General features: G+C 37.7%; 1 protein-coding gene and 2 long non-coding RNA genes across 12 annotated transcripts; 2 read left to right on the top strand and 1 right to left on the bottom strand.

Moving 5' to 3' along the window:
* Positions 1-409: 409 nt before the first annotated feature.
* LOC136247404 (uncharacterized) lies at positions 410-3,686 on the top strand. 6 transcript variants are annotated; one of them, XR_010697498.1, is made up of 11 exons: positions 410-654; positions 1,253-1,399; positions 1,628-1,684; positions 1,821-1,906; positions 1,961-2,017; positions 2,069-2,125; positions 2,761-2,834; positions 2,891-3,113; positions 3,177-3,255; positions 3,309-3,415; positions 3,483-3,683. It is a non-coding gene; the product is annotated as an uncharacterized lncRNA (long non-coding RNA). The 6 variants fall into 6 exon arrangements; XR_010697494.1 differs by having other exon boundaries at positions 472-513; positions 570-654; positions 1,628-1,906; positions 3,483-3,680; XR_010697497.1 differs by having other exon boundaries at positions 1,628-1,906; positions 3,309-3,419; positions 3,483-3,686.
* LOC136247405 (uncharacterized) lies at positions 3,453-6,713 on the bottom strand. Of its 5 annotated transcripts, none has more exons than XR_010697501.1 (8): positions 6,664-6,713; positions 4,889-5,161; positions 4,733-4,825; positions 4,577-4,679; positions 4,414-4,518; positions 4,281-4,369; positions 3,734-3,792; positions 3,453-3,674 (listed from the first exon to the last, which is right to left on the bottom strand). It is a non-coding gene; the product is annotated as an uncharacterized lncRNA (long non-coding RNA). The 5 variants fall into 5 exon arrangements; XR_010697500.1 differs by lacking the exon at positions 6,664-6,713 and adding an exon at positions 5,613-5,703 and having other exon boundaries at positions 3,454-3,674; XR_010697503.1 differs by lacking the exon at positions 6,664-6,713 and having other exon boundaries at positions 3,455-3,674; positions 4,421-4,518; positions 4,889-5,333.
* A 14,890-nt stretch (positions 6,714-21,603) lies between these two features.
* LOC136245455 (tyrosinase-like) lies at positions 21,604-24,133 on the top strand. The gene is made up of 5 exons (XM_066036984.1): positions 21,604-21,703; positions 21,957-22,210; positions 22,330-22,630; positions 22,818-23,452; positions 23,511-24,133. The coding sequence occupies exons 2-5, from the start codon at positions 21,962-21,964 to the stop codon at positions 23,826-23,828; spliced, it is 1,503 nt and encodes a 500-aa protein (XP_065893056.1). The 5' UTR covers positions 21,604-21,703; positions 21,957-21,961; the 3' UTR covers positions 23,829-24,133.
* Positions 24,134-25,261: the final 1,128 nt, after the last annotated feature.

Raw genomic sequence — 25,261 nt, 5'->3', positions numbered from 1 at the left:
GCACAAGTGCTGAAGTCTGTAGGATACCTGGTCCTATACAGGCTGGTTAAAGATTGCATGCTAGCTGAATCATTGTGTACTTTAGCTACCACTTGTGTGGCCACTAATTGTAGAGAAAATCTCAGCAACCCGTTACTTTTGCATTACCGTACAATTGCAAACTGAGCCATTATGTGATACGTTGTTTACACCAGCATTGAAATCGGGTCACTACTACTGACCCACTGACCCGGATGTGACCCGGATTGACCCGGTTTAATTTACTGCTGACCCGGATGACCCACTGACCCGGGCCAATTTTTTTTTGGGGCCCACTTCTGACTTAGAAAATTTTTCCCGTTTGGTGAACTTACCGTTTTTGTTTGTTTTACATAAAGTCACATTACTCAGGGGGTTGGAGAATCTCGGGGACAAAACCCTCGAATCAACCCAGCTGGGTCCCTCAGGGTTCTTCTTCTCAAGTGATGTAGCGAAGTCAAGGAGCGAATTATACAGGCAGCTAGTCTTACTACAGTAGGTGAAGATTTCCTTTGCCAACTCACAACACTGACACGAGATGACTGAAACAGATTCGCCATGGGCTGAACTTGCTGGAAGTGGAGGAAATGAAGGCTATAAGAACATGAAATAGTGAACACTGAATATATCTATATGGTATGATAGTGTAAACTGCAATTGTTAGTTAGTTGGATTTCCTGAGACTACATGAGTAGCTATCTTCATTTGATATGTCAGTCATTCAGTGTCCAGTTCAGGTGACCCCACCAAAAGCACAGCTAAGTTTGCATCATTTACTCAGGTGAATTGGCAGGGAAGCACTCATTTTGTTTTGTGGGTCCACTTCTGAGTTAGAAAATTTTTACATTTTGTGAATTTACCGTATTTGTTTGTTTTACGGGAGTCACATTGTTCAGGCATATATTATATATTCCCCACCTAGGGAATATATAATCTATGGCTTGCCATTTTCTAATCCTTTTAGTGTACTAGTTTCAGTAGTAGGTGTTCTAGAAGCAGTTCCATTGGGAGCTATAAAATATACCATTATTCAATACTATAGTGCTGCTGTAGTGAAGCTTTATGTTTACTAAAGGAGATTGGTCATGCATCATAACCCCGGGCATGTCTATGCTTGTATTACTGTATGTTAGAAGGGGTGCTGGTAATCACGTATTTGAATAATTGTTATGTGGTTGGCATATTTGATGACACAATGTGTGTTAATATTGCTCATTGTTTCAAATTGTCACAGGGATGCACTGATATAGAGCAGATGACTCAGGAGACACTGGAGCTGAAGGCAAAGACCTGCTTCAAGGCAGGCATCTGATGACACAGCTGAAAGACGAGCTAAGGAACGAGACGGGTATCACCAAATAGCCGAGCTTAACCTTGCAGTGTAAGGGGGTGGGGTTAGACTGATGATAGTCATGTGAGATAGAGATAGTGTTTAGTGGTTTTCTACAATGTTGCAAGACAACTTGCTAATCTCAAAAACATTGTTGCTCCCAGAGCATCCTGCTACCTGTATCCCTAATGTGTAAATAGTTATTAGGGGGAGAGTAGTAAAGCTGTTACTAGTTGGTGAGGCTTGTAGCGGTGTGAAGTTGTCTTTGTTGTTGTACAGGGGAATGTGTCACTGAAGGAACAACTAGAAGTAGCAAGTTAGTGAGTGAAGAAGCCAGTGAGTATAATCTGTTAACTTGGCTGGCCTCACTACGGTGTAGTGTATGGCAAACGGACATTGAGTTTGGGTCAAAATTTGTGGACTTTTTAAGTGGGTGCTTACGTTATGCAAGTCACACTTTGTTTACCACAAGGCCACACTGTACGTGAGGAGGGAGAGGTGCACAAACAACGTACAGCAGTAAAAGTGGTCATCACACAAGGGGACACAGATAAGAAGGTGTGTACTCTGTTGTCATGTGACATCACATGAGCTTATATGACATCATCACAGGAACTAGAAGATAGGATCAATCTGCTACAATAACTGGAAGAAGCTCAAAAGAAAATGGTAATTAGCATTGATGTCTTTAAACTTCGAGCTATTCTGATTGGTTGTTAGGAAGAGAGAGCTAGTCAGGTACAACAGATGATGACTTGAATTAGACAGCAAAGAGAGGTGCATGATCTTATCATTTCTGTGTGATACAGTGGAACTCTCTTCCTTTGTGCTGGCGTAAACTATAAAGTATAATTATTCTCTTGTATAGAGGGGTTCTGCTGTAGTGTTTTGGGTGTTGTGTGGCTGTAATATAATGAGTGAACCCACTATGACAAATACGGTCATGTCACTAGGCCAAGAGTTGTAAGACCACTTCAATATAGTGACCTTGTCAAGTATATAGGTCCCAAACACAACTGAGATGTACTTCATGACCTCATTTATAAGACTACCTCAATATACAGTAGTGACCGTGTCAAGTATATAGGTCCCAATTGGTGTTTAACTTGGTCCGTTGTTGGGACACGAAACTCATGTACTGTATTAATGACCACTTCTATGATATCCTTATTGTGGCAGCAGTTGGTTTGTTAGTAGTGCTATTTGGGAAGGCTATGATGAAAGAATTTTTTTGTGGGTGTTTTCAACTATTATACTATAAGCTAACAAAGCCATTGTCTAGCAAACCGTTTTGTGCAGCATATCGATACTGTTGCCACTGCTGTGACAAATCGCATAGTACAAAATAAAGGTGATATGTGGGAACCAGTTACTTGTGTATTATCTTGTGAGGTTGTGTGATCTTGTCACAGGTGTTGACTGTGGTATTTCATAATGAGATGAATTGTACGGCACCATCACCATGATGACAACTTCAGAGACACTGGTATGATAAGTTGTGTGATTTTTTTTACACAATCATTTGTGCCACTCCATTGTTAGGCAAGGTTAACATTACTGTGGACACCTCAACTAGTCCAACACGAAATGTAGCTACCCTGATTTATGTGACATGTTGCCATAGTGATAGCTGTTGCAACACAAGGTTTGCATGACAACAGCATACTACTGTCTCACATTTCCGCCATCATAATGGGCCTACCAAATAAACATAATTGAAGCTTTACTACAGAGCCCAGTGGGAGTGGTAGTACAGACCATAAAAGTGGGTGTGGTGATGTGTTGTTACCATCTTGGTGTGTGTTGTGAGGGCCATGTACTTCTCCAGCCTCAGCAAGGGGATAATGGAAGCATTTATTGACTATAACAAAGTGTCCACCCACATGATCAAAGCTGCTGCAGGACAGGTTAGCACCAACCACATTCACACAACTATTATTGTTTCCATGGTTATACAAAGGAGCATCGTCACACAAACTACAATTGTGATGTTACCGTAACCTTAAAGAGTTCTACTTCATCAGTGAAGAAAACTAATGATGCCATGGCAACCGGTGGCATGTACAAGTGAGTACATGCTACAGTATGTAACCAGTCATGTCCATTTATCTGTCTGTCTTTCCGTTTATCACAGGACAAACCTATACTGAGTCTACTGACATTCAAGAAACACCTCAGATCATTATTTAACACAATATTTAAATTTGAGTCAGTGTACAACACATATTATATTGTAAGAAATGTCATCCTTGTAAGTATAACAAAACATTCAACACAAACACATGGTTTACTTGTGCATGTCATCATTTGGATTAAATAATCCATCCTGTACAAGATACATAAAGGTTCACTATCCATCATCATCCTTATAAACATATCAGTCACCTTAAGTTCATTAATCCACCAGTCTGTAACAGAATTTCATAGCTGGGAACTTCAATTCTCTGTTGGAAACAAATGATAGTAAATAGAAAATTTTGGCTTAGATAGCAAGGAGGGTGCACCATTAATCATTATTATCAAGCTGATTAAAAAACCAATCTGATATGGTAGTATATATATATAGGCCCTTTCTCTAACAATTTGTTCTTTGGATTCATTATAAAGTGACAGTGTAGTAGTTTAAACAATTGTTGACATCACATAAACGGGAATGCCACTTTGAGTAAACTGCAAATTTTGAATGGGGAAATTTGCATGGAGAACTGCCAATCTGTGAAATTAAATTTTGTGAACACCTTCCTCCCCCCTGTAAAACCCTGCTCTAATGGTATGCACACATTAGCAGTGACAACTACATAGGTGTCATGAGAACAGGTACAGCTATGTCATACTAGATATGCACATGTAAAAGCCACATACATGTTGTATGTTATCACAATTAATGAACATTGTCAAATGACCGCCACAGTGTTGCATTACAAGACCATACCCCACAGTCAGACGATGTACTTTTTGCAAATAAGCAAAAATACACAACAGCAATCTTTTTGTACTGGAACCAGTACTTTCTAATGATGCCTATAGAGGTATTGATGATGGTGTATTAATACAAATACTCATACTATCCACTTGAGGATCTTACCTGGTGAGTGTTCTCATAGATAGTATATGTATATAACTAAGACTTGTGAAGTGTGTTTCTTGAATGTCAGTAGTCAAGATTAGTCCTGTGATGACAGACAGATACATGGACATGACTGGTTACATACTGTAGCATCTGCTCACCTGTACATGCCACCAGTTGCCACGGCATCATTAGTTTTCTTCATGATGAAGTAGAACTCTTTAAGACGGTAACATCACAATTGTAGTTTGTGTGATGATGCTTCTTTGTGTAACCATGGCAACAATAATAGTTGAGTGAATGTGGTTGGTGCTCACCTGTCCTGCAGCAGCTTTGATCATGTGGGTGGACACTTTGTTATAGTCAATAAATGCTTCCCTTATCCCCTTGGCAACACAGCCATTCTGAGGCTGGAGAAGTACATGGCCCTCACAACACACACCAAGATGGCAACAACATATCACCACACCCACCTTTATGGTCCGTGCTACCACTCCCACTGGGCTCTGTAGTAAGGCTTCAATTATGCTTATTGTAGAAACCACTAAACACTATCTCTATCTCACATGACTATCATCAGTCTAACCCCACCCCCTTACACTGCAAGGTTAAGCTCGGCTATTTGGTGATATCCATCTCGTTCCTTAGCTCGTCTTTCAGCTGTGTCATCAGATGCCTGCCTTGAAGCAGGTCTTTGCCTTCAGCTCCAGTGTCTCCTGAGTCATCTGCTCTATATCAGTGCATCCCTGTGACAATTTGAAACAATGAGCAATATTAACACACATTGTGTCATCAAATATGCCAACCACATAACAATTATTCAAATACGTGATTACCAGCACCACTTCTAACATACAGTAATACAAGCATAGACATGCCCGGGGTTATGATGCATGACCAATCTCCTTTAGTAAACATAAAGCTTCACTACAGCAGCACTATAGTATTGAATAATGGTATATTTTATAGCTCCCAATGGAACTGCTTCTAGAACACCTACTACTGAAACTAGTACACTAAAAGGATTAGAAAATGGCAAGCCATAGATTATATATTCCCTAGGTGGGGAATATATAATATATGCCTGAACAATGTGACTTCCGTAAAACAAACAAAAACGGTAAATTCACAAAATGTAAAAATTTCTAACTCAGAAGTGGACCCACAAAAAAAATGAGTGCTTCCCTGCCAATTCACCTGAGTAAATGATGCAAACTTAGCTGTGCTTTTGGTGGGGTCACCTGAACTGGACACTGAATGACTGACATACTGGCATATCAAATGAAGACAGCAGGGGCGGATCTAGGATTTATAAAAGGGGGGGGCTAACTCAAGGTACTAAACTCTTGGGTAGAGGTGTGCAAAGCACACTTCCCAGCATGCTTTGCATGCTGGAACTAGGGGGGTCTGGGGCACCCCCCCCCCCCCCCCCCCCCCAGGAAATTTTTGAAAAAAATTGATGCTAAAATACTGCAATTTGGAGACATTTCCACATAAAATTCATAATATTTTCTGCCTGTAGATATTTTATATACTGCCTTTAGATTATAGGTATGGCTCTCTAAAGCATTTTGCTAATGGAAAAGTTTGGGTAGGTACAGACAACCAAGTACATGATGCACCCCTCTCACAATTGCACAACACTGAATAGATGCATGTTAGAATAAGATGCTGAAAGTGGAAAATTTTGAAATTTGAACAATACAAGATTGAATCTGAGAGCAGTTTCACTTGAATAGAAATTGTGTACCTGAATTAAATATTGCCATACATATTAACTACACAAGTAGATGAATGAAGCCCTTTAAACAGACCAATGCACTTCATTGTACGTATAGGTGCAGGCAGATTTGGAAAAATTCCATAACAGAACCAACAAAAATTGATAATAAATAAATAAACTACATGTTTCCAGTGAATGTTCTATTAGAGTAGTTAGCTGACTGCTCTATTAGAGTATCTCGATCTTGTACACCTCCAATGCTGATCCGGGTCCTTGTTGCATAAGCTTTAGCATAAATCCACTGATAATACCTTGGAAAGATGTTTATCAGGTAGTTTTATGAGTATTTGTATTATTAGTGATCATGTAATTATGCTAAGACAAAATTTCATTATAATACTCAGCATATTGCTCAAGTAAAGCCTAAATATGAAGGGGGGGGCTTCAGCCCCCTAAGCCCCCCCCCCCCCCCCCCTGGATCCGCCCCTGGATAGCTACTCATGTATCTCAGGAAATCTAACTAACCAACAATTGCAGTTTACACTATCATACCATATAGATATGGCAGTGTTCACTATTTCATGTTCTTATAGCCTTCATTTCCTCCACTTCCAGCAAGTTCAGCCCATGGCGAATCTGTTTCAGTCATCTCGTGTCAGTGTTGTGAGTTGGCAAAGGAAATCTTCACCTACTGTAGTAAGACTAGCTGCCTGTATAATTCGCTCCTTGACTTCGCTACATCACTTGAGAAGAAGAACCCTGAGGGACCCAGCTGGGTTGATTCGAGGGTTTTGTCCCCGAGATTCACCAACCCCCTGAGTAATGTGACTTTACGTAAAACAAACAAAAACGGTAAGTTCACCAAATGGGAAAAATTTTCTAAGTCAGAAGTGGGCCCAAAAAAAAAATTGGCCTGACCCGGATGTGACCCGGATATACCCGGTTTAATTAAAGCCGAGGCGTGCGATAAGGGCTATGTTTCGGCTAGTCTGGAGCGAGCGAGACTATGTTTTGAGCGTTCGATTTGTGTTGAGTAAATCCAGACTTTGGAATTGCAACTTCAGCCTAGCTGTAGGTTGAAGACCAAAATAAAAAAGTAAATAAATAAAGGTCATCACCTACTGACGATAACTACCCCTCACCATAGATACCCTCAGTTTCGTGCTACATACTGCATTACTAATAAATGGGCGTGGCTGAGCGTATGTTTGTAACGCGATAAATGGGCGTGGCTCACGAAAGAGCTACGCGATAGCGTTTATAAGTTTCAACGTCGTCAAACGAATAATTTCGTTTCTCACGTGATCCAAACCGGATAATCTGTAAACCGGGTCGAACCCGGATGACCCGAAGAAAATGCGACCCGGTTGACCCGGATGACCCGGATGACCCGACCCGGTTTCAACGTTGGTTTACACAACACTCCACAATATTTCAGTTTCTTAAAATATTTCAATTCAGTATCTAACACAGAATCAAGCGACCCAAGAAACCAAGGCGGCGCGCAACACCGTGGATATATTGACAGGAAGAAAGAAAACTCGATTTTCGCACCTCAGTAGCTCTGTACAGTCTTTATGAAACAAGACGATTTTTGCTGTGGCCGGGACACGCCCGAAACCTTCAGTACCCGTGACCCATTTCAACAAACTCAGATATATCAAATAGAGAGGATACAGCGTAATATGGCACGATTTGTGATGAATGACTACTCCCGATGCAGTAATGTTACAAGTATGTTAAACCATTTATCCTGGCCCACACTAGCAAACAGGCGAGCTTGCCTAAAACTATTATGCACCTATCAATGTAATGCCCGACTACCACTAATACGGGCTGGGGGTGGGGAAGGTCGGGGATGGTGGGGGAATTGATCGCTAAATTTCCCCGACATATATAGTGGGGATTTGTCTTCACTAAAGAAATTCACTCAGACAGCAAGGTGTGTACTTTCAGTTTATAGGAAGGGGTGTCTCGGGTGCAAGTGTCTCGGGTGCTAGCTATTACTTTCATACTAGAATCCACTCAAACTAACTCATCACTAGACTAACGCCACACGGTCGCACAAATCCCCTCCTAGCTCCAGTATTCCCGGGGTTTGTAGGTCGAGGCTTGGTCGGGGTTTGCATCGCTAGTACTTCTCCAGTAGGTGGCGAATTGTAATTTTCATTGATGCAAATCCCCACCTTCTCCCACCTCAGCCCGTATTAGTGGTAGTCGGGGATTACATTGATAGGTGCATTATTGTTTTACAAAATTGAGAAGACTCTTGTCGAAACCACCATAAGCTTGACACCATTGGATTCAGTCACACGAGGTCACTCCTGTCGCTATACCATCCCTTCCATCAGAACTGAAACCTTTGCACACTCCTACCTACCTACCTTCAACTACCAAGATGTGGAATAATCTCCCTGAGTCACTGGTGATGATTAACAATTTAGATGAATTTAAAGATAAACTAGAACACTATCAAGACACACGGTAGTGTGTCGTGCGGCCCAAGAAGCCGGCGCGCCACACCCGTGAGTATATTGACAGGAAGAACGAAAACGTCATTTTCCCACCTTTGTATCTCGGTGATCACTAATCTGATTGGAACCAAATTTGCTACACAGTTGCCCGCCAGCCAAGGGAGTCTACATTCCAAATTTGAAGGAAATCGCTCAAGCCATTTCCGAGATACGAGCTGCCAAAGTTTCGTTTTTTTTTCTTCGTTTTTTTTTTCTTCTTATTCTTCTTCTTCTTCTTCTTCGTCTTTTCGCACACTTGCAAAAATTGCTATAACAAGCAAACGCGTACTCCGATCGCCTTGAAATTTGGCACACAGAAAGGGAGTCCAACGACGAATCCTAGCATCAAATTTGGTACAAATCCGATGAATGGTTCAGGAGTTATGACCGATTATTCGCGTAAAACAAGATCGATTTGTTGTCACGCCTACAGGGTAAACCGCTTCATGGAATGAGTTGAAAATTGCTATGTAGATGGAGTAACCATCGTAGGAGTGCCTTTTGGTGGTTTGAAAGGAATCGAGATAAAGACCACGGAGATATGAGACAAAACCCAACCTGTGTCACAATTACGCGATCGATTTTTATGAATAAAAAGTATTAGTTTTCACGCCTACTAGGCAAACCGCTTAGAGCAATGAGCTGAAAATCGGTGTATAGCTGGAATAATCTTCATAGAAAGTCCTTGCAGTAGTACAGAAGAATCGGATTACAAACCACTGAGTCATGATTCGAAAGCCAACTCCGTGTAGCAAATGCGAGATCGAGATACTCTAATAGAACAGTCACCCTAATAGAGCATTCGGCTAATTTATTTATTCCATTATAGAATTTTATTACATCACAAGTTATTCTGTAGGGAGTTCAGCTGCAAACAGTTAATCTTATAGACAGTTCAGCAAGAAGACAGTCACCATGTGGAGAGTTAAGCAAATATATCACTATAGAGATTCAGAACATTACAAGTCACACTGAAGAAAGTTCAGCTATAAACAAGTCATGCACTGTGTAGAGAATTCAGCTACAATTAAGTCACTCTCTAGAGAATTCAGTTACACAGAATTCAGCTACACACAAGTCACTGTGGAGAGAGTTCAGCTACAAACAAATTACCCTTTAGAGTGATCAGCTACAAACAAAACACTTTGCAGGGTGTTCAGCTGCAACAAATCAACCTTTAGAGCGATCAGCAATGAACAAATCAACACAAATCTACCTGTAGAGAGATAAGCTAGAAACAAATCACCCTGTAGAGAGATCAGCTACAAACAAATCACCCTGTAGAGAGATCAGCTAGAAACTACACACAATGTAAGGAGTTCAGCTACAAACAAATCACCCTGTAGAAAGTTCAGCTAAAACAAATCAACCTGCAGAGAGATCAGCTACAAACAAATCACCTTATAGACAATTCAGTTACAAACAAATTACCTTGTAGAGAGATCGGCTACAAACAAATCAACCTGCAGAGAGATCAGCTACACACAATTCAACTTGTAGAGAGATCAGCTACAAACAAACCACCCTGTAGAGAGATCAGCTAGAAACTAGACACAATGTAAGGAGTTCAGCTACAAGCAAATCACCGTGTAGAGAGTTCAGCTACAAACAAACCAACCTGTAGAGCGATCAGCTAGAAACAAATCATCCTGAAGAGAGGTCAGCTACAAAAAATCACCCTGTAGAGATATCAGCTAGAAACAAATCACCCTGAAGAGAGGTCAGCTACAAAAAAATCACCCTGTAGAGAGATCAGCTACAAACAAATTGCCCTGTAGAGAGATCGGCTACAAACAAATCAACCTGCAGAGAGATCAGCTACACACAAATCAACTTGTAGAGAGTTCAGCTACAAACAAATTACCCTGTAGAGAGATCGGCTACAAACAAATCAGCCTGTAGAGAGTTCAGCTAAAACAAATCAACCTGCAGAGAGATCAACTACAAACAAATCACCTTATAGAGAGTTCAGCTACAAACAAATTACCCTATAGAGAGATTGGCTACAAACAAATCAACCTGCAGAGAGATCAGCTACACGCAAATCAACTTGTAGAGAGATCAGCTACAAACAAATCACCCTGTAGAGAGATCAGCTAGAAACTACACACAATGTAAAGAGTTCAGCTACAGATAAATCACCCTGTAGAGAGTTCAGCTAAAACAAATCAACTTGCAGAGAGATCAGCTACAAACAAATCACCTTTTAGACAGTTCAGCTACAAACAAATTACATTGTAGAGAGATCAGCTACAAACAAATCAACCTGCAGAGAGATCAGCTACACACAATTCAACTTGTAGAGAGATCAGCTACAAACAAATCACCCTGTAGAGAGATCAGCTAGAAACTAGACACAATGTAAGGAGTTCAGCTACAAGCAAATCACCGTGTAGAGAGTTCAGCTACAAACAAACCAACCTGTAGAGCATTCAGCTAGAAACAAATCACCCTGAAGAGAGGTCAGCTACAAAAAATCACCCTGTAGAGATATCAGCTAGAAACAAATCACCCTGAAGAGAGGTCAGCTACAAAAAATCACCTTGTAGAGAGATCAACTACAAACAAAACATTTTGCAGAGAGTTCAGCTACAAACAAATCAACCTTTAGAGCGATCAGCAACAAACAAATCAACCTGTAGAGAGATCATCTAGAAACAAATCAACCTGCAGAGTGATCAGCTACAAACAAATCAGCTTGTAGAGAGATCAGTTACACACAAATCAACCTGTACAGAGATAAGCTAAAAACAAATCAGAGTTCAGCTAAAACAAATCAATCTGCAGAGAGATTAGCTACATACAAATCACCTTATAGATAGTTCAGCTACAAACAAATTACCTTGTAGAGAGATCGGCTACAAACAAATCACCCTGCAGAGAGATCAGCTACACACAAATCAACTTGTATAGAGATCAGCTACAAACAAATCACCCTGTAGAGAGATCAGCTAGAAACTACACACAATGTAAGGAGTTCAGCTACAAACAAATCACCCTGTAGAGAGATCAGCTAGAAACTACACACAATGTAAGGAGTTCAGCTACAAACAAATCACCCTGTAGAGAGATCAGCTAGAAACTAGACACAAAGTAAGGAGTTCAGCTACAAGCAAGTTACCCTGTAGAGAGTTCATCTACAAGCAAATCAACCTGCAGAGCAATCAGGTAGAAACAAATCACCCTGAAGAGAGGTCAGCTACAAAAAATCACCCTGTAGAGAGATCAGCTAGAAACAAATCACCCTGAAGAGAGGTCAGTTACAAAAAATCACCCTGTAGAGAGATCAGCTAGGAACAAATCACCCTGAAGAGAGGTCAGCTACAAACAAAACACTTTGCAGAGAATTCAGCTACAAACAAATCAGCTTGTAGAGAGATCAGTTACACACAAATCAACCTGTAGAGAGATAAGCTAGAAACAAATCACCCTGTAGAGAGTTCAGCTACAAGCAAAACACCCTGTAGAGAGTTCAGCAACAAGGAAACCACCATGTAGAGAGTTTAGCTGCAAACAAATCACCTGTAGAGAGTTCAACTAGAAACAAAATACCCTGTAGAGAGACCAGCTAGAAGAGGTTACCTTGTAAAGAGTTCAGCTACAAAGAAACCATCCTGTATATAGTTCAGCTACATTTCAAGTCACCCAGTAGAGAGATCAGCTGCAAAAAAAATATCCTGTGGGGAATAATGGGCATGTAATAAATATATGTATATAATTTGTATAATTACTAATAAAATCAAAAATAATTGAAGTACTAAAATTCTTCTTTAAGTTCTTTTCTTCTTCCTGTAGTAAAGAAAAAAACACATGGGTTAAAAAAGCCCCAAAGCCAGCCATAGGCCGGCTTTGCAGTATACAAATACAAAAAGAAGTGATATCTAATCAAAAACAGCCAAGCTGTAAAAAAAAGTGCGGCCCCCAAAAAGGCCATGGTGAAAAAAGATGTGAAATCCAAGGTGGCGGCCAAGAAATGGCTGTGATGGTAGGTTAATGGTTACATTTTAATAACGACAATTCAGGTGAATTTTGTGCCACTTGGTCTTGGCACCAAATTCAACTGAAATGTTGTTATTAAAATGTAACCATTAACCTACCATCACAGCCATTTCTTGGCCGCCACCTTGGATTTCACATCTTTTTTCACCATGGCCTTTTTGGGGGCCGCACTTTTTTTTACAGCTTGGCTGTTTTTGATTAGATTTGTTATAGCACTCATTTGTATGATTATCTGTGTTCATAGTGTATACTCTGCATGAGGTTTACACAGTAATAATAATAATAACCCCACATACCACACATATGATTTGAGCAAAATTGCTTCAAGCGTTCCCGAGATACGTAGCTAGCTATGTAACTTCAAAGCTATTTAGCTGCGTGAGACTTTTGTTTACACAGATCAGGATATAGTCCAATATAGCACAGTAAATTCAGAGTGGCTTAGGCCTGAGCCTATGATGCATTTGAATCTTGATTCTTTTACAATATGTTGACCTGTCCATTGGATTCAGAACACCATCTTCAGTCAGCCAGGTTACGTAAGCAGAACAAAGTACAGTATCAGCAACTGTTAGCAGAATTAGATCGTTTGAATGTTTCTATCTATTACGAAACTATTGAAATCAGCGTTCTAGGCCACTACCAGCCTTCTTGTGTAAAAGACTTATGGAACCTGTTACATTTTGTTCACCAGGATATATTAGTGTCAAAAGCAGCTCTAAGGAAAGTTTTAGATTCTGCTTCGCAGAAGTGTATTACAGCATTTCAAAGAATATTTATGGCTAGGGATTGTCGTGAGTGGTTTCCTGCTTCCCCAGACTGACTCTTTAGTTAGTTATCTGTACATGCATGTATACTTACTTTATGTTTTGTGCTCCCTTGCCATGCCCACCCAGGTGTTTTTAACCAACCCTGTCTGGTGGTCGCATGTGACCGAGGATTCCTTAATGTTAATGTAAATGTTTGTGCCTCATTATAATAATGATGGTTTTCTCCTCCTTATTTACTACTAACAAGAGTTTCACTAAAAGTAGCTACCTCAAGAACCAATCTTGAGGTATAGCCATTTCCATTTTGTGGTCTACTCTTTGATTAAAAATTTCCTTACAATCCAACTCAGTGGCGGATCCAGATGGGTTTCTGGGGTTTCGACAGAAACCCCCTTTTAAATTTAGCTTAGTGGCATTCTCAATACATAAACAATGCTGTATTGACAATTTGTCATAGCAAACAACTATATACCAGTGGCATGCATACATGCATGCACGCAGTTGCACTTAACTAACACCATTTATACCTATTAAACCCTCAATAACACTTCACTTTTCGTCTCCCACTGCATTAAAAATGATTGAGATACTCTAATAGAGCAGTCAAGTAACTACTCTAATAGAGCAATCAAAGCTACAGCTTGTAGTCACCATATTTGCCCTATAGTTAGCTATAGTATTTAGTAACTATTTACAGTTTAAAGCATTTAATTGCTAACTAAAAATAGCCTGAAATCTGATCTCAGAGTTTCTAAAATCTCAAAATTTTCCAGATAATTGTCACCAGATGCCTTATTTAGCTATACCAATTTTCAGAAACACGCTTTTAAAAATCCTAGATCCGCCACTGCAACTAGTTTTAATTTTCTTTTTTACAGTCTGTGAAAGCTATCCCACTAAGGACCTGTGAAAATGCTTAAATCCCCAAAGGGAATTAGAAGCATGTAGCTAACTAAAACATGAAGAAAAAATTCTCAAACTCAGTAGTGACTTGAATACCGGCAGCAACATGTAGTCTAGGCATGCGCCAAAGGAGCCACAACAACTATAAATATAATTGCCTTACACAAGGCTTGTATGTATGTAACAAATTATGTAGTTCTTATATTATTAATTTTGTCCCTTCAGCTTGCTAGTTACTTCTAGATCTCAATCATTTCTCTAAAATTGCTTCCAAATTCAATCTTGGCAAACTTACATTCCAGAAATCCCTACTGTAACAGTTTTCCTATTTATGAACACTTCTTCACACAAAAACTCTCTTTACTTTGACTTTTTGGATAATCATGACAAAACACAGCTCAAAAGTACTTACTTCAAGCACTATATTTGTAGTCCCTGCAATCAGGTTAGGCTAGCTAGTTAAAAGCATCTTATAAAATTACACATTATTAACTATCTTCTACATGATAGCAAACTGTATTACTGTACATTATTAACTATCTTCTACATGATAGCAAACTGTCACTATATACAGGGCCGCCCACAGGGGGGAGGGGGGGGGCAACTCGGGCATTTTTCCCTGGGACTCAGCCTGAAAGGGGCCCCAGGAGGCCCTCATGAAGGGTTCCTTGAATACATGTTTAAAAGATCGATATACTGTCAGACCTAAATAATCTAATAGAACAGTCACAGTATTCTTCAGAGGAGCAGTGTAGCAAGCTCATAAATATGGATATATGGTTGGTGAAGGGTAGCTATTGTCATTGTCAGCATGTAATGACTTTTTTCTTTGGTCTTCAACTTACAGCTTGGATGCTCTGGGGCCCCACTTTAACTCTTTGCCCTGGGCCCCTTAATTTCTCTGGGTGGCCCTGACTATATATCTAAATTGTCCTACCAAGTAATATCCTGAAATTTCTTTTTTTTCCCGTGTCATCCATGATTATGCCTAAATCATAACTTTTGGAAAGACAATTGTAATTTTAAGCGAATAACTGCTGTGTATATTTGTCATATTATAATTATAATAACACTTGTGCAACAAGGGGTTTATAGTCTTTCTGGTAGCATGTACTTGGCAGCCCATCATTTGATTTGTGTGCAGTTGACATTTCATTACAGTATATACCCCCAGCCTATAGTGAGTGTAATTTGAAGGTGATAGGTTAAACACAAGAGGAGGTTCTGAAACTTGAAAGTTTGAAAAGGCTATACGACCCCTTTTTGCAGATCAGTCACATTTACAAACAATTTTGCACCAGCTAGAATATCAGTGGCATGGTCATGATTTACAATCATAAATTAAATTAAAACTTTTGACTAAAACCTTTTGACAACTTGCTCGATATTTACTTAGCGATGCTCTACTGATGCTACTAACAATTATGTAAGAGAACATCACAAATTCATGTTTGTTCTTGGTTTTATTGGAAAAGAAATTGTTTTTTAAAATAAAGTTTTGTTGATCGGTTGATATTTTTAATCACAAAGCAATGTGGTATAAATGAAGATTAGCCTGCAGACTGTCCCTTAAGGATATGCCATTATGTATGCACATAATTTTGGGCACAATAGGTAGCTATGTATCATTGTGGTAATCAATCTAATTATACTTATGCTGGCATTTGGAAGTGGTTATAAATCCCTAACGGTATATAGCAAGTTCTGCAGATCTCAGCACATTTGTCAATACTACATATTCACTGCAGGAGAACTGATTCTACTTCCACTTGCAGTCTTTCACGACTCTTTGATCAATCTCATCATGACTTGTTCAATAACTAGCCAAACCAAAATCTACTACTTTGATGGACAATATGAAATCCTTGTTGAACAAAGCAATGATGATTAAATGGTAACTGTAACATTGATATGTTGTGTAAATAAAGAAATTTTGGTATAGATAATGTGACTAGAAGCAGAAAATGAAACCGTGCAGATGTCAATTCTAATCTCATTGAGAAAAAAAGTTTAATGTTTCAATGTATTCTCTCTACTGCAATGAAAACCTTGTTATACTTATGTAGGTGATTTTTCAGCAAGTAATATTATATAGTTATGTAAACAATTATCTACGTAGCTTTATCAGCTCTTGTGAGTCAGCAATTACAGAGACCAGTAGACTTTTGTTCTCTACTCCTTCATATAAACTTCTATCTCAGTACTACTGCATATCTTCAAAAATAGGTCATTGAATACTGCCCAGTTTTTATCTTTAAAGATTTTAAGATTACAACCTAAAAGCTACTGAATGATCACAAGGATTCTAGAATGCTTTTAAAAGGAGCCTAAACCTAGGAGTATATAGATTATAAGGAAGCGAAAAATCAAAAACTGCACTTCTTATTAAAGACAAAAATATTTAATTTATGTGAAGATTTCTTAAAAGTGCCATAAATACATAACAAAGTTAATATTGTGTTAAGTTAAGTTAACACACACACACACACACACACACACACACACACACACACACACACACACACACACACACACACACACACACACACACACACACACACACACACACACACACACACACACACACACACACACACACACACACACACACACACACACACACACACACACACACACACACACACACACACATACACACACACACACAAACGTACACACACGCACACAAACACACACTCACACAAACGCACACACACACACACACACACATACACACACACACACAAACGCACACACACACATACACACACTATGATCTATGATAGAGACTTGTGTAGTAAGATGAATGGGATAGATCATGCTGTAATGGTTTAATTGTTTTGGTTAACAATGCATGGAACTTTGTGGTATCACATCCTGTGTACTTTATATTACTTAAGTTTTTATGCATAGTTGTTGTATGATGTGTTTAAATTGCAAAAAAAAAAATTGTTAGTTTAGAGTAGTTAGCTAAAGCACAAAGTCGCTTGCATTTCTGTAGCTACCTCTGCAGTGAAGAGTCCACATGAGAGAGACTTCCCAGCTTGTTACGGGGTTCTGTATATCATTGTACATTCAATAGAATAACGTGATGTATATATGACTTGTTATGATGAGCTACGTAGGTATTGATTCCTATATATGATTCACTGCTAGCTATACAGCTATGAGAGCCTTTTGGAAACCACAAATGGCTACTGAAAAAATTGCATCAAGTGATTTGGAGTATTTCCATGATAGGCAAATTAAAAGGAAATGAGATCTAATTGCCACTGGTCTAGTTTCCTAAAGCTAAAGAAATGGATACTCATATTAACATATAGTTTATTCAACTATCCTGGCTACCATAATTAATTGTGTAAATAATTGTTGTGACATCATGACTTTGCAATAAGTGAGTAAGGATAATATGATATCATTAATTTTGATGGCTCCCTTTCCACATGTTCATTTGTGTGGGATATAAACAACTCTTGAGGCAATTAGCACACTAGATTTTTATCTTCAAGGGTTTAAATGGTTAGAGTCTAAAGATCACAAAGAGTCTAGGAGGCTTTACAATGAGTATACATAGCTATATAGGAGTCTAAAGATTAAAAAATGCAATAATCATCAAAACTGATGAAATTATATCTAACTTCCTTAAAGAATTCGCTAGTGACATAAATGATTGGATAAAATCAATATTGAATAAGGACTTCACTTGTTCTGTGGTAGAAAAAGATGTGTCCTAAACAATCAAACATGCATCATATCCTAATAGCAGAATATAAAATATTTCTAGCTGAATATTGTACTAATTCAGCATCAAAGGCATAATTTTACTGTACAGTCAGGGCTACAGTATATCATGGATGGTATAAGGTAATCTAAAGGCTGCAGCACAAATTGCTGTCAGATATTCAGTGCTGGTCACTGTAAAGTTCTGATAATCATGATTAATTATCCTGCCAAGTAGCATTCGTACAGCTTCCTTTTTATCATTGTTTTATCATAGCTGACATTTGTCAAAATAAACTTACAGGTACATATATCCTCGGCCATAGAAACTAGGAGAAGATTATATTATAGTTATATTATTTGTGACTGAAACTGCCAAAACAGGGAATCTGGGCACAAACTACACCCAACCATGAAATAAATGAAGCCGTTACTCAACATTAACTATATTCAGGTGTTTGTGGCACTTGTAACAGGAAGTCAGATAAATTTTAGTAAAAAAGGACAGGTTTTTCAGTTTTTTTAAAAGATTTTCTATTCTTTGTAATCTTTAGATTCCTAAGCTTAGACACTGCTTGTCAAGCCTCTTATTTACTGCATCCTTGTGATCATTAGACTTTAGACTTTAATCTTTTAAACCATTGAAAAAGAAAATTGAGCAGCATCCAATGACCTACGTAATTCAGTGTTTGTAACTTAATAACAGTTATGTCAACTAAATTAGTACAATAAACCTATAATAATTAATCTTCTGTGTTGCTATTAAGATATGATGCATGTTTAATTGTATAAGATACTTCCTTTCCTACAAGTGTAGCCATTACTCAATATAGACATGTATGGTACTTGCTAAGAATTGTTTAAAGATATTTTTGTCAATTAGTAAAAGAGAAGCACAGCTTTTTCAGTTTTTATGGTTGTTCTATTGTACACAACTGCACTGTTAACATTGTAGGCCTTAATGGCAACCCAGAACTAGACTTGTAAACAAGATAATCACCTTCACTATGAAAAAAGAGGGATATAAGATGGTATATCCAGTGGCTTATTGAATACAAAAAAGCTTGATATAACCTGTAGTATACTAACAATCACATGTAAGGCTTTAGTTAATGTGTTAAACATACTGAAACCATATATGTGATGGTATAGTGTGGGCATTATATTTGATATAAGCTATTTCAGGTAATGTGGTAAATAAACTGAAACCATATATGTAATAGTATAGTATGCATTATACTAAAGTATAACATGAGTATAATACATTGTTTATATTAAGGCTTATTTGTATTCAATAAGCCACTGGAAATACCATCTTATATCCCACCTTTATCACAGTGCTTCTTGACATTATATCCCTAATATGCCACTATTGTTTAGTGTAAATTTATAGTGATAAGCTAAAGTAATCATTATGAACAGGTAGCTATGAATAATCAATCTTGAAACATGGAAATTTGGAAACGTTATAAGATTTTTATACAGATCCCACCTAGTTACAATAAAATGGTTAAGATTGTGTGTTACATACTTCCTGCATGCTTACTATAACAGTCACACTACTGCAGCAGTATAGAGCAGGATGTACATGTATACCCATACATTACATGGCCCTGAATAAAAATGTCTTTGATACTGAATTAAAACTAGTAATAATTGACATTCTGTATTACTACTAGGAAATAATGCATGCTTAGGATACATCCTGTCCTACCATAGAACAGGTGAAGCCCTTAATTTCCTCATATTAACTTTATTCAGGTATTTGTGGTACTTGTAAAATAACAGTTATGTCAACTAAATTAGTACAACACACCTAGTAGTAATTGACCTTCTGTGTTCCTATTAGGATATGATGCATGTTAGATTGTTTAAGATACATCCTTTTCTACCATGAAATAAGTGAAGCCTTTACACAATATTAACTTTGCTTATGCATTTATGGCACTTTTAAGAAATCTTCACATAAATTAAATATTTTTGTCTTTAATAAGAATACAAGTTTTTCAGTTTTTTATTGTTCTATTCCTTATAATCATTATACTCCTATGTTTACGCTCCTTTTAAAACATTCTAGAATCCTTGTGATCATTCAGTAGCTTTTAGATTCCAGTCTTAAAATCTTTGAAGATGAAAACTGGGCAGTATTCAATGATATATTTTTGAAAATATGCAGTATTACTGAGATAGAAGTTTATATGAAGGAGTAGAGAACAAAAGTCTACTGGTCTCCGTAATTTCTGACTCACAAGAGCTGATAAAACTGCGTAGATAATTGTTTGCATAACCATATATTATTGCTTGCTGAAAAATCACCTACGTAAGTATAGCAATGTTTTGATTGCAGTACAGAGAACACATTGAAACATTTAAACTTTTTTCTCAATAAAATTAGCCAGCACGAGATTAGAACTTGCATCTGCATGGTTTCATTTGCAGTCAAATTAACTATGCCAAAAGTTCTTTATTTACACAACATATCTTACAATAATCTGACATTTTTAATAATCAATAATGTGCCATTTTTACACAATTTCCTTATTCCCATGAGCGTCTGATTAGAGAGGCTTCACTGTATCATACTGAATACGAGTCAGTATTCATATTTGTTTAGGAAAGAATGGCAATTAGATGTGAAACTATATCATACCTTTAAAATTGCATGCTATGGTCTCTTAAATCTCTTAATTGATGCAATTATAATAGCTGTCAACAACTCTCTTATATTGAGAAGCAAGTGTGTAGTTACCAGTGTGCCATACGTAGCTAGCTAACTATATATACAAGTCACAGCAATAATGACTACCCTTCACCAAATGTATTTACTATAAAGTATATAAAGAACCTTTAGTCACAGCTTCATAGTTAAGCTACACTGCCTCATGAACACTGTGACTGCTCCATTATAGAGTATCTCGATCTTGTATGCAATTTTTCTTCAGAGGGATGATGGAATGGGAAGTGGGAAAGGGGGCACATGCCCGTTTTACCTTTCCCTCCCTCCTCCCAGGATCCGCCACTGAAAAGCACAGCACATGCAGAAATAGCAAGGAGACTAATAAACAAATAAAGCACACACAAACAAACTAGATGATCCAATATACAATTACATTCCAAAAAGATTCAACTGATTATTCACAAGTCAAACTATGGATTGCCATGTATGTGCTTTTGGAAAAGCATTTACTTTTTCATGTCCGGTAATGGCAAAGGTATGAACGGTTTGCTGAGATGTTTTCAATTTAGTGGCCACACCAGTGCATGGTAGCTAAAGTACACTATGATTCAGCTAAGACGAAATCTTTAGCCACGCTGTTAAGTGTATATATAGGACCAGGCAGTACTTGTACTGCAAAGCCTTAAAATCTTTAGAAAGTTTAAATTGAAGTTTAGATCACGTTGTCATACAACCCACGCACACGAATTACTCCAGATTTGCGACGGAAGTTTTCAAAATAAATTGGATGAGGTAGCTAGGTAGCAGGATATCCTGTAGCCCACGCATAAAATGCAAACACTAAGTATATAAAGCGTGGAACATTAGACAAAATCATGAGTACAAACTGCAGCGTAACTGAAAACTTCTGGATTCATTAGCTATCGTGGGAATATCAATTGAAGGCTTAACTATTTCTCTCGTCAACTGAAGCTAGCTACTAGGTGAGTGCTACATATGTATATGGGTGAGTCTCATTAGGCATATATTATAGAGGCCATCTCTACTAATTACAGCCTCACAAATTATGCGCTAATGTGAAAAGCTAGCTATACAATGCATGTGAAATGACATCAATTATCAACCACATACACTGTAAAGTTTTAATAAATAAATAAATAACTAAATAACATTTAGTCTATCTCTTACATATTGAGTGTTACAGTAGCTATTTCAACTTATTTTTGTACACTGTAGTTAAAATGCAAAGTGGTCAAGTTTCTTTCATGGCCATTGCCTTGCTATGTCTGTTGGGGCAGGAGGCTTATGGTCAAATACCAAGAGCATGCAGTGATGTTACAAGTCTAGAAAACTTGGAGTGTTGTCCAACTACAAGTGATGGTGTGTGTGGACAGGATGCTGGTAGGGGACAGTGCACTGATTTGAACTTGCCTGGATATGACATAAACAGTGCTGATGTGCGTCGCAATTGGCCTCACTACTTCACCAAGGTTAGTACTGATACTTAAAAAGATCCTATGCATGACTCTACTATAATTGACTGTTATTATAATAATTGTACAATTGCTAGTTGTACTGACATGTATATTACTGTGGTTTCTCTTCACAGGTCTGTAAGTGCAATGGAAATTATGCGGGATATGACTGTAGTCGGTGTAAGTTTGGTCACTATGGACCTGATTGCTCTGAGTCACAAGTTCTTCCCCGACGACCACTTGCTACATACACTGATAGTGACTGGGCTGAATTCATTGATACTATTGTTCAGTCACGTTCATTTGACTCAGGGTACGTGGCTGTATTAGAAGAGGCAGTTCCAGGAACCACAAATCTCCGCATGAGTAATGTATCACTTTATAATTTGTTTGTGTGGCTTCACCACTTTGCTTCAAAAGATTCTGCTACACCAGGTAATGTAAATAAGTATGTAGTAAGCATCCATTGTATCTGCATGCAGTGATACTTGCATATGTGTATTATGATGTAATTTGATGGCTCAAAACTTGAATTATGGTCACATACATTTCTGCACTTGTTAATTGACTTTTTAATACTAATACATAAATGTACAGACATTAATGTCATATTACATTTTAGATGTATCAATTCGTTTGGATTATGCTCATGCCGGACCTGCATTCACAACTTGGCACAAATACTTTCACTTGTTGTTTGAGTGGGAAATACAACACATGTTAAAGAGCATGGGACACTTGGACTATCACACTTTCAGGCTACCTTACTGGGACTGGCGAATTGAAATTCAAAGATCTACTGGAATACTGTCAGATGATCTCTTTACTGAAAAGAGGCTTGGGGCAACAAGGAATGTCAGTGGTTTTCCTCGTGTATTTGGAGATATTGTTGGTGATGGATGGAACACAATATGTTGGCAAAAATTCTTTCAGATTTGTGATCCAAATGTTAACACTGGTCCCCTTCAACGTTGCCCATTCACAGGAACTAACCCTTGCAGTAGCAACAATCCTGACTGGCCTACAAGTCGACAAGTAAATCGTGCCATGACTTTTGGAAGATATGAAAGACCACCTTATAATTTTCTATCACGAAGAAACTATCGAAGTTTTGTTGATGCTAATGTTAACTTTAATATACGTAGATGCCGTAAAGACAGAATGTGTTTTTGTTCCCCCACTTTTGACCCTGAATGTTCCCTCACAAAGTCAAATGGCTCTCGATTGATTGCACTTAAACAACAGATGCATGGCACGGTAAGTACTGCATGATTTTTTATCATTGTGTATTAATAATTTCACTTTTCTTGTTTAGGTTCATACCATTACTGGGGCAGGTGATCTCGCCACAAATCTTCCTCTTGATAAGAGAGGACAAATGGATGATGTGGTATCATCACCAAATGATCCTCTTTTCATGCCTCACCATGTCATGGTAGATTGTATGTTTGATGAATGGCTGGAGCGACACCCTGATGCAGAGTATCCTAATGATATACCAGTAACTGTTCCCACCATAGGACATCAGCATGATGACTTTATGGTTCCATTTTTCCCACTCAGTAGCAACGTTGACATGTTCACACGGTCTCATAATTTTGGATACTATTGTGACCTACCTAACATCATATAACTATGTGACTAATAATGAAAGACATTTTTATCCAACTAAACACTGTTGATAACAGGAGTTTTATGGCAGCATTGATTGTAACTTATTTTTACGTACTTACTATGAACAGTAGCAACATTGTGTTTTAGTACATAATTCCAGACTCACCAATGAAATTACTGTAACAGTATAATAGATGTAATTCTAGAATTGATTGTATAGATACATGGTATAAATGTTACTATTAATTTTTGCATTCTGTTTTTAATTATTTTTGTGTTAAAAATTTACATGAACCACACTTTTAAGAAACGAATGCTTCCAGAAATCACATACAACATTTAAAACTGGTGTAAACAACTAAAACATGGGAATAGAGATCATTGAAAAACAAGAGTCAAACAAATTACGTAGCATGTTAAACACTCACAGATCTCTATTTGTACTCAATGGATATGGCAAGCAGGAAGTGTGCAACACACAATCTTAACTACATTATTGTAACTGCATTGGATCTGTAAAAGAGTCTTATAACGTTTCCAATTTTCCATGTTTCAACATTGATTATTCATAGCTACCTGTTCATAATGTTTACTTTAGCTTATCACTATAAATTTGCACTAAACAATAGTGGCATATTAGGGATATAATGTCAAGCAGGTGTATATCTTGTTTACAAATCAAGTTCTGGGTTGCCATTAAGGCTTACAATGTTAACAGTGCCGTTGTGCAGAATAGAACAACCATAAAAACTGAAAAGCTGTGCTTCTCTTTTACTAATTGACAAAACTGAATATCTTTAAACAATTCTTAGCAAGTACCATACATGTCTATGTTGAGTAATAGCTACACTTGTAGGAAAGGAAGTATCTTAAACAATTAAACATGTATCTAATCTTAATAGCAACACAGAAGATTAATTATTATAGGTTTATTGTACTAATTTAGTTGACATAACTGTTATTAAGTTACAAACACTGAAATAGGTCATTGGATGCTGCTCAGTTTTCTTTTTCAACGGTTTAAAAGATTAAAGTCTAAAGTCTAATGATCACAAGGACGCAGTCAATGAGAGGCTTTACAAGGAGTGTCTAAGCTTAGGGATCTAAAGATTAAGAATAATAGAAAAATCATTAAAAAACTGAAAAACCTGTCCTTTTGTACAAAAATTTATCTAACTTCCCTAAAGAATTGTTACAAGTGCCACAAATACTTGAATGTATAGTTAATCTTGAGTAACGGCTTCAATTGTTTCATGGTGGGGTGTAGTTTGTGCCCAGATTCCCTGTTTTGGCAATTTTAGTTACAAATGTTATAACTATAACATAATCTTCTCCTAGTTTCTATGGCAGAGGATATAATATTAATATGTACCTGTAAGTTTATTTTGACAAATGTCAGCTATGATAAAACAATAATAAAAAGGAAGCTGTACGAATGCTACTTGGTAGGAT

The sequence above is a fragment of the Dysidea avara genome, chromosome 2 (assembly GCF_963678975.1).
Source record: "Dysidea avara chromosome 2, odDysAvar1.4, whole genome shotgun sequence".
Classification (NCBI taxonomy): domain Eukaryota; kingdom Metazoa; phylum Porifera; class Demospongiae; order Dictyoceratida; family Dysideidae; genus Dysidea; species Dysidea avara.
This window is presented reverse-complemented; position numbering and strand designations above follow the sequence as displayed.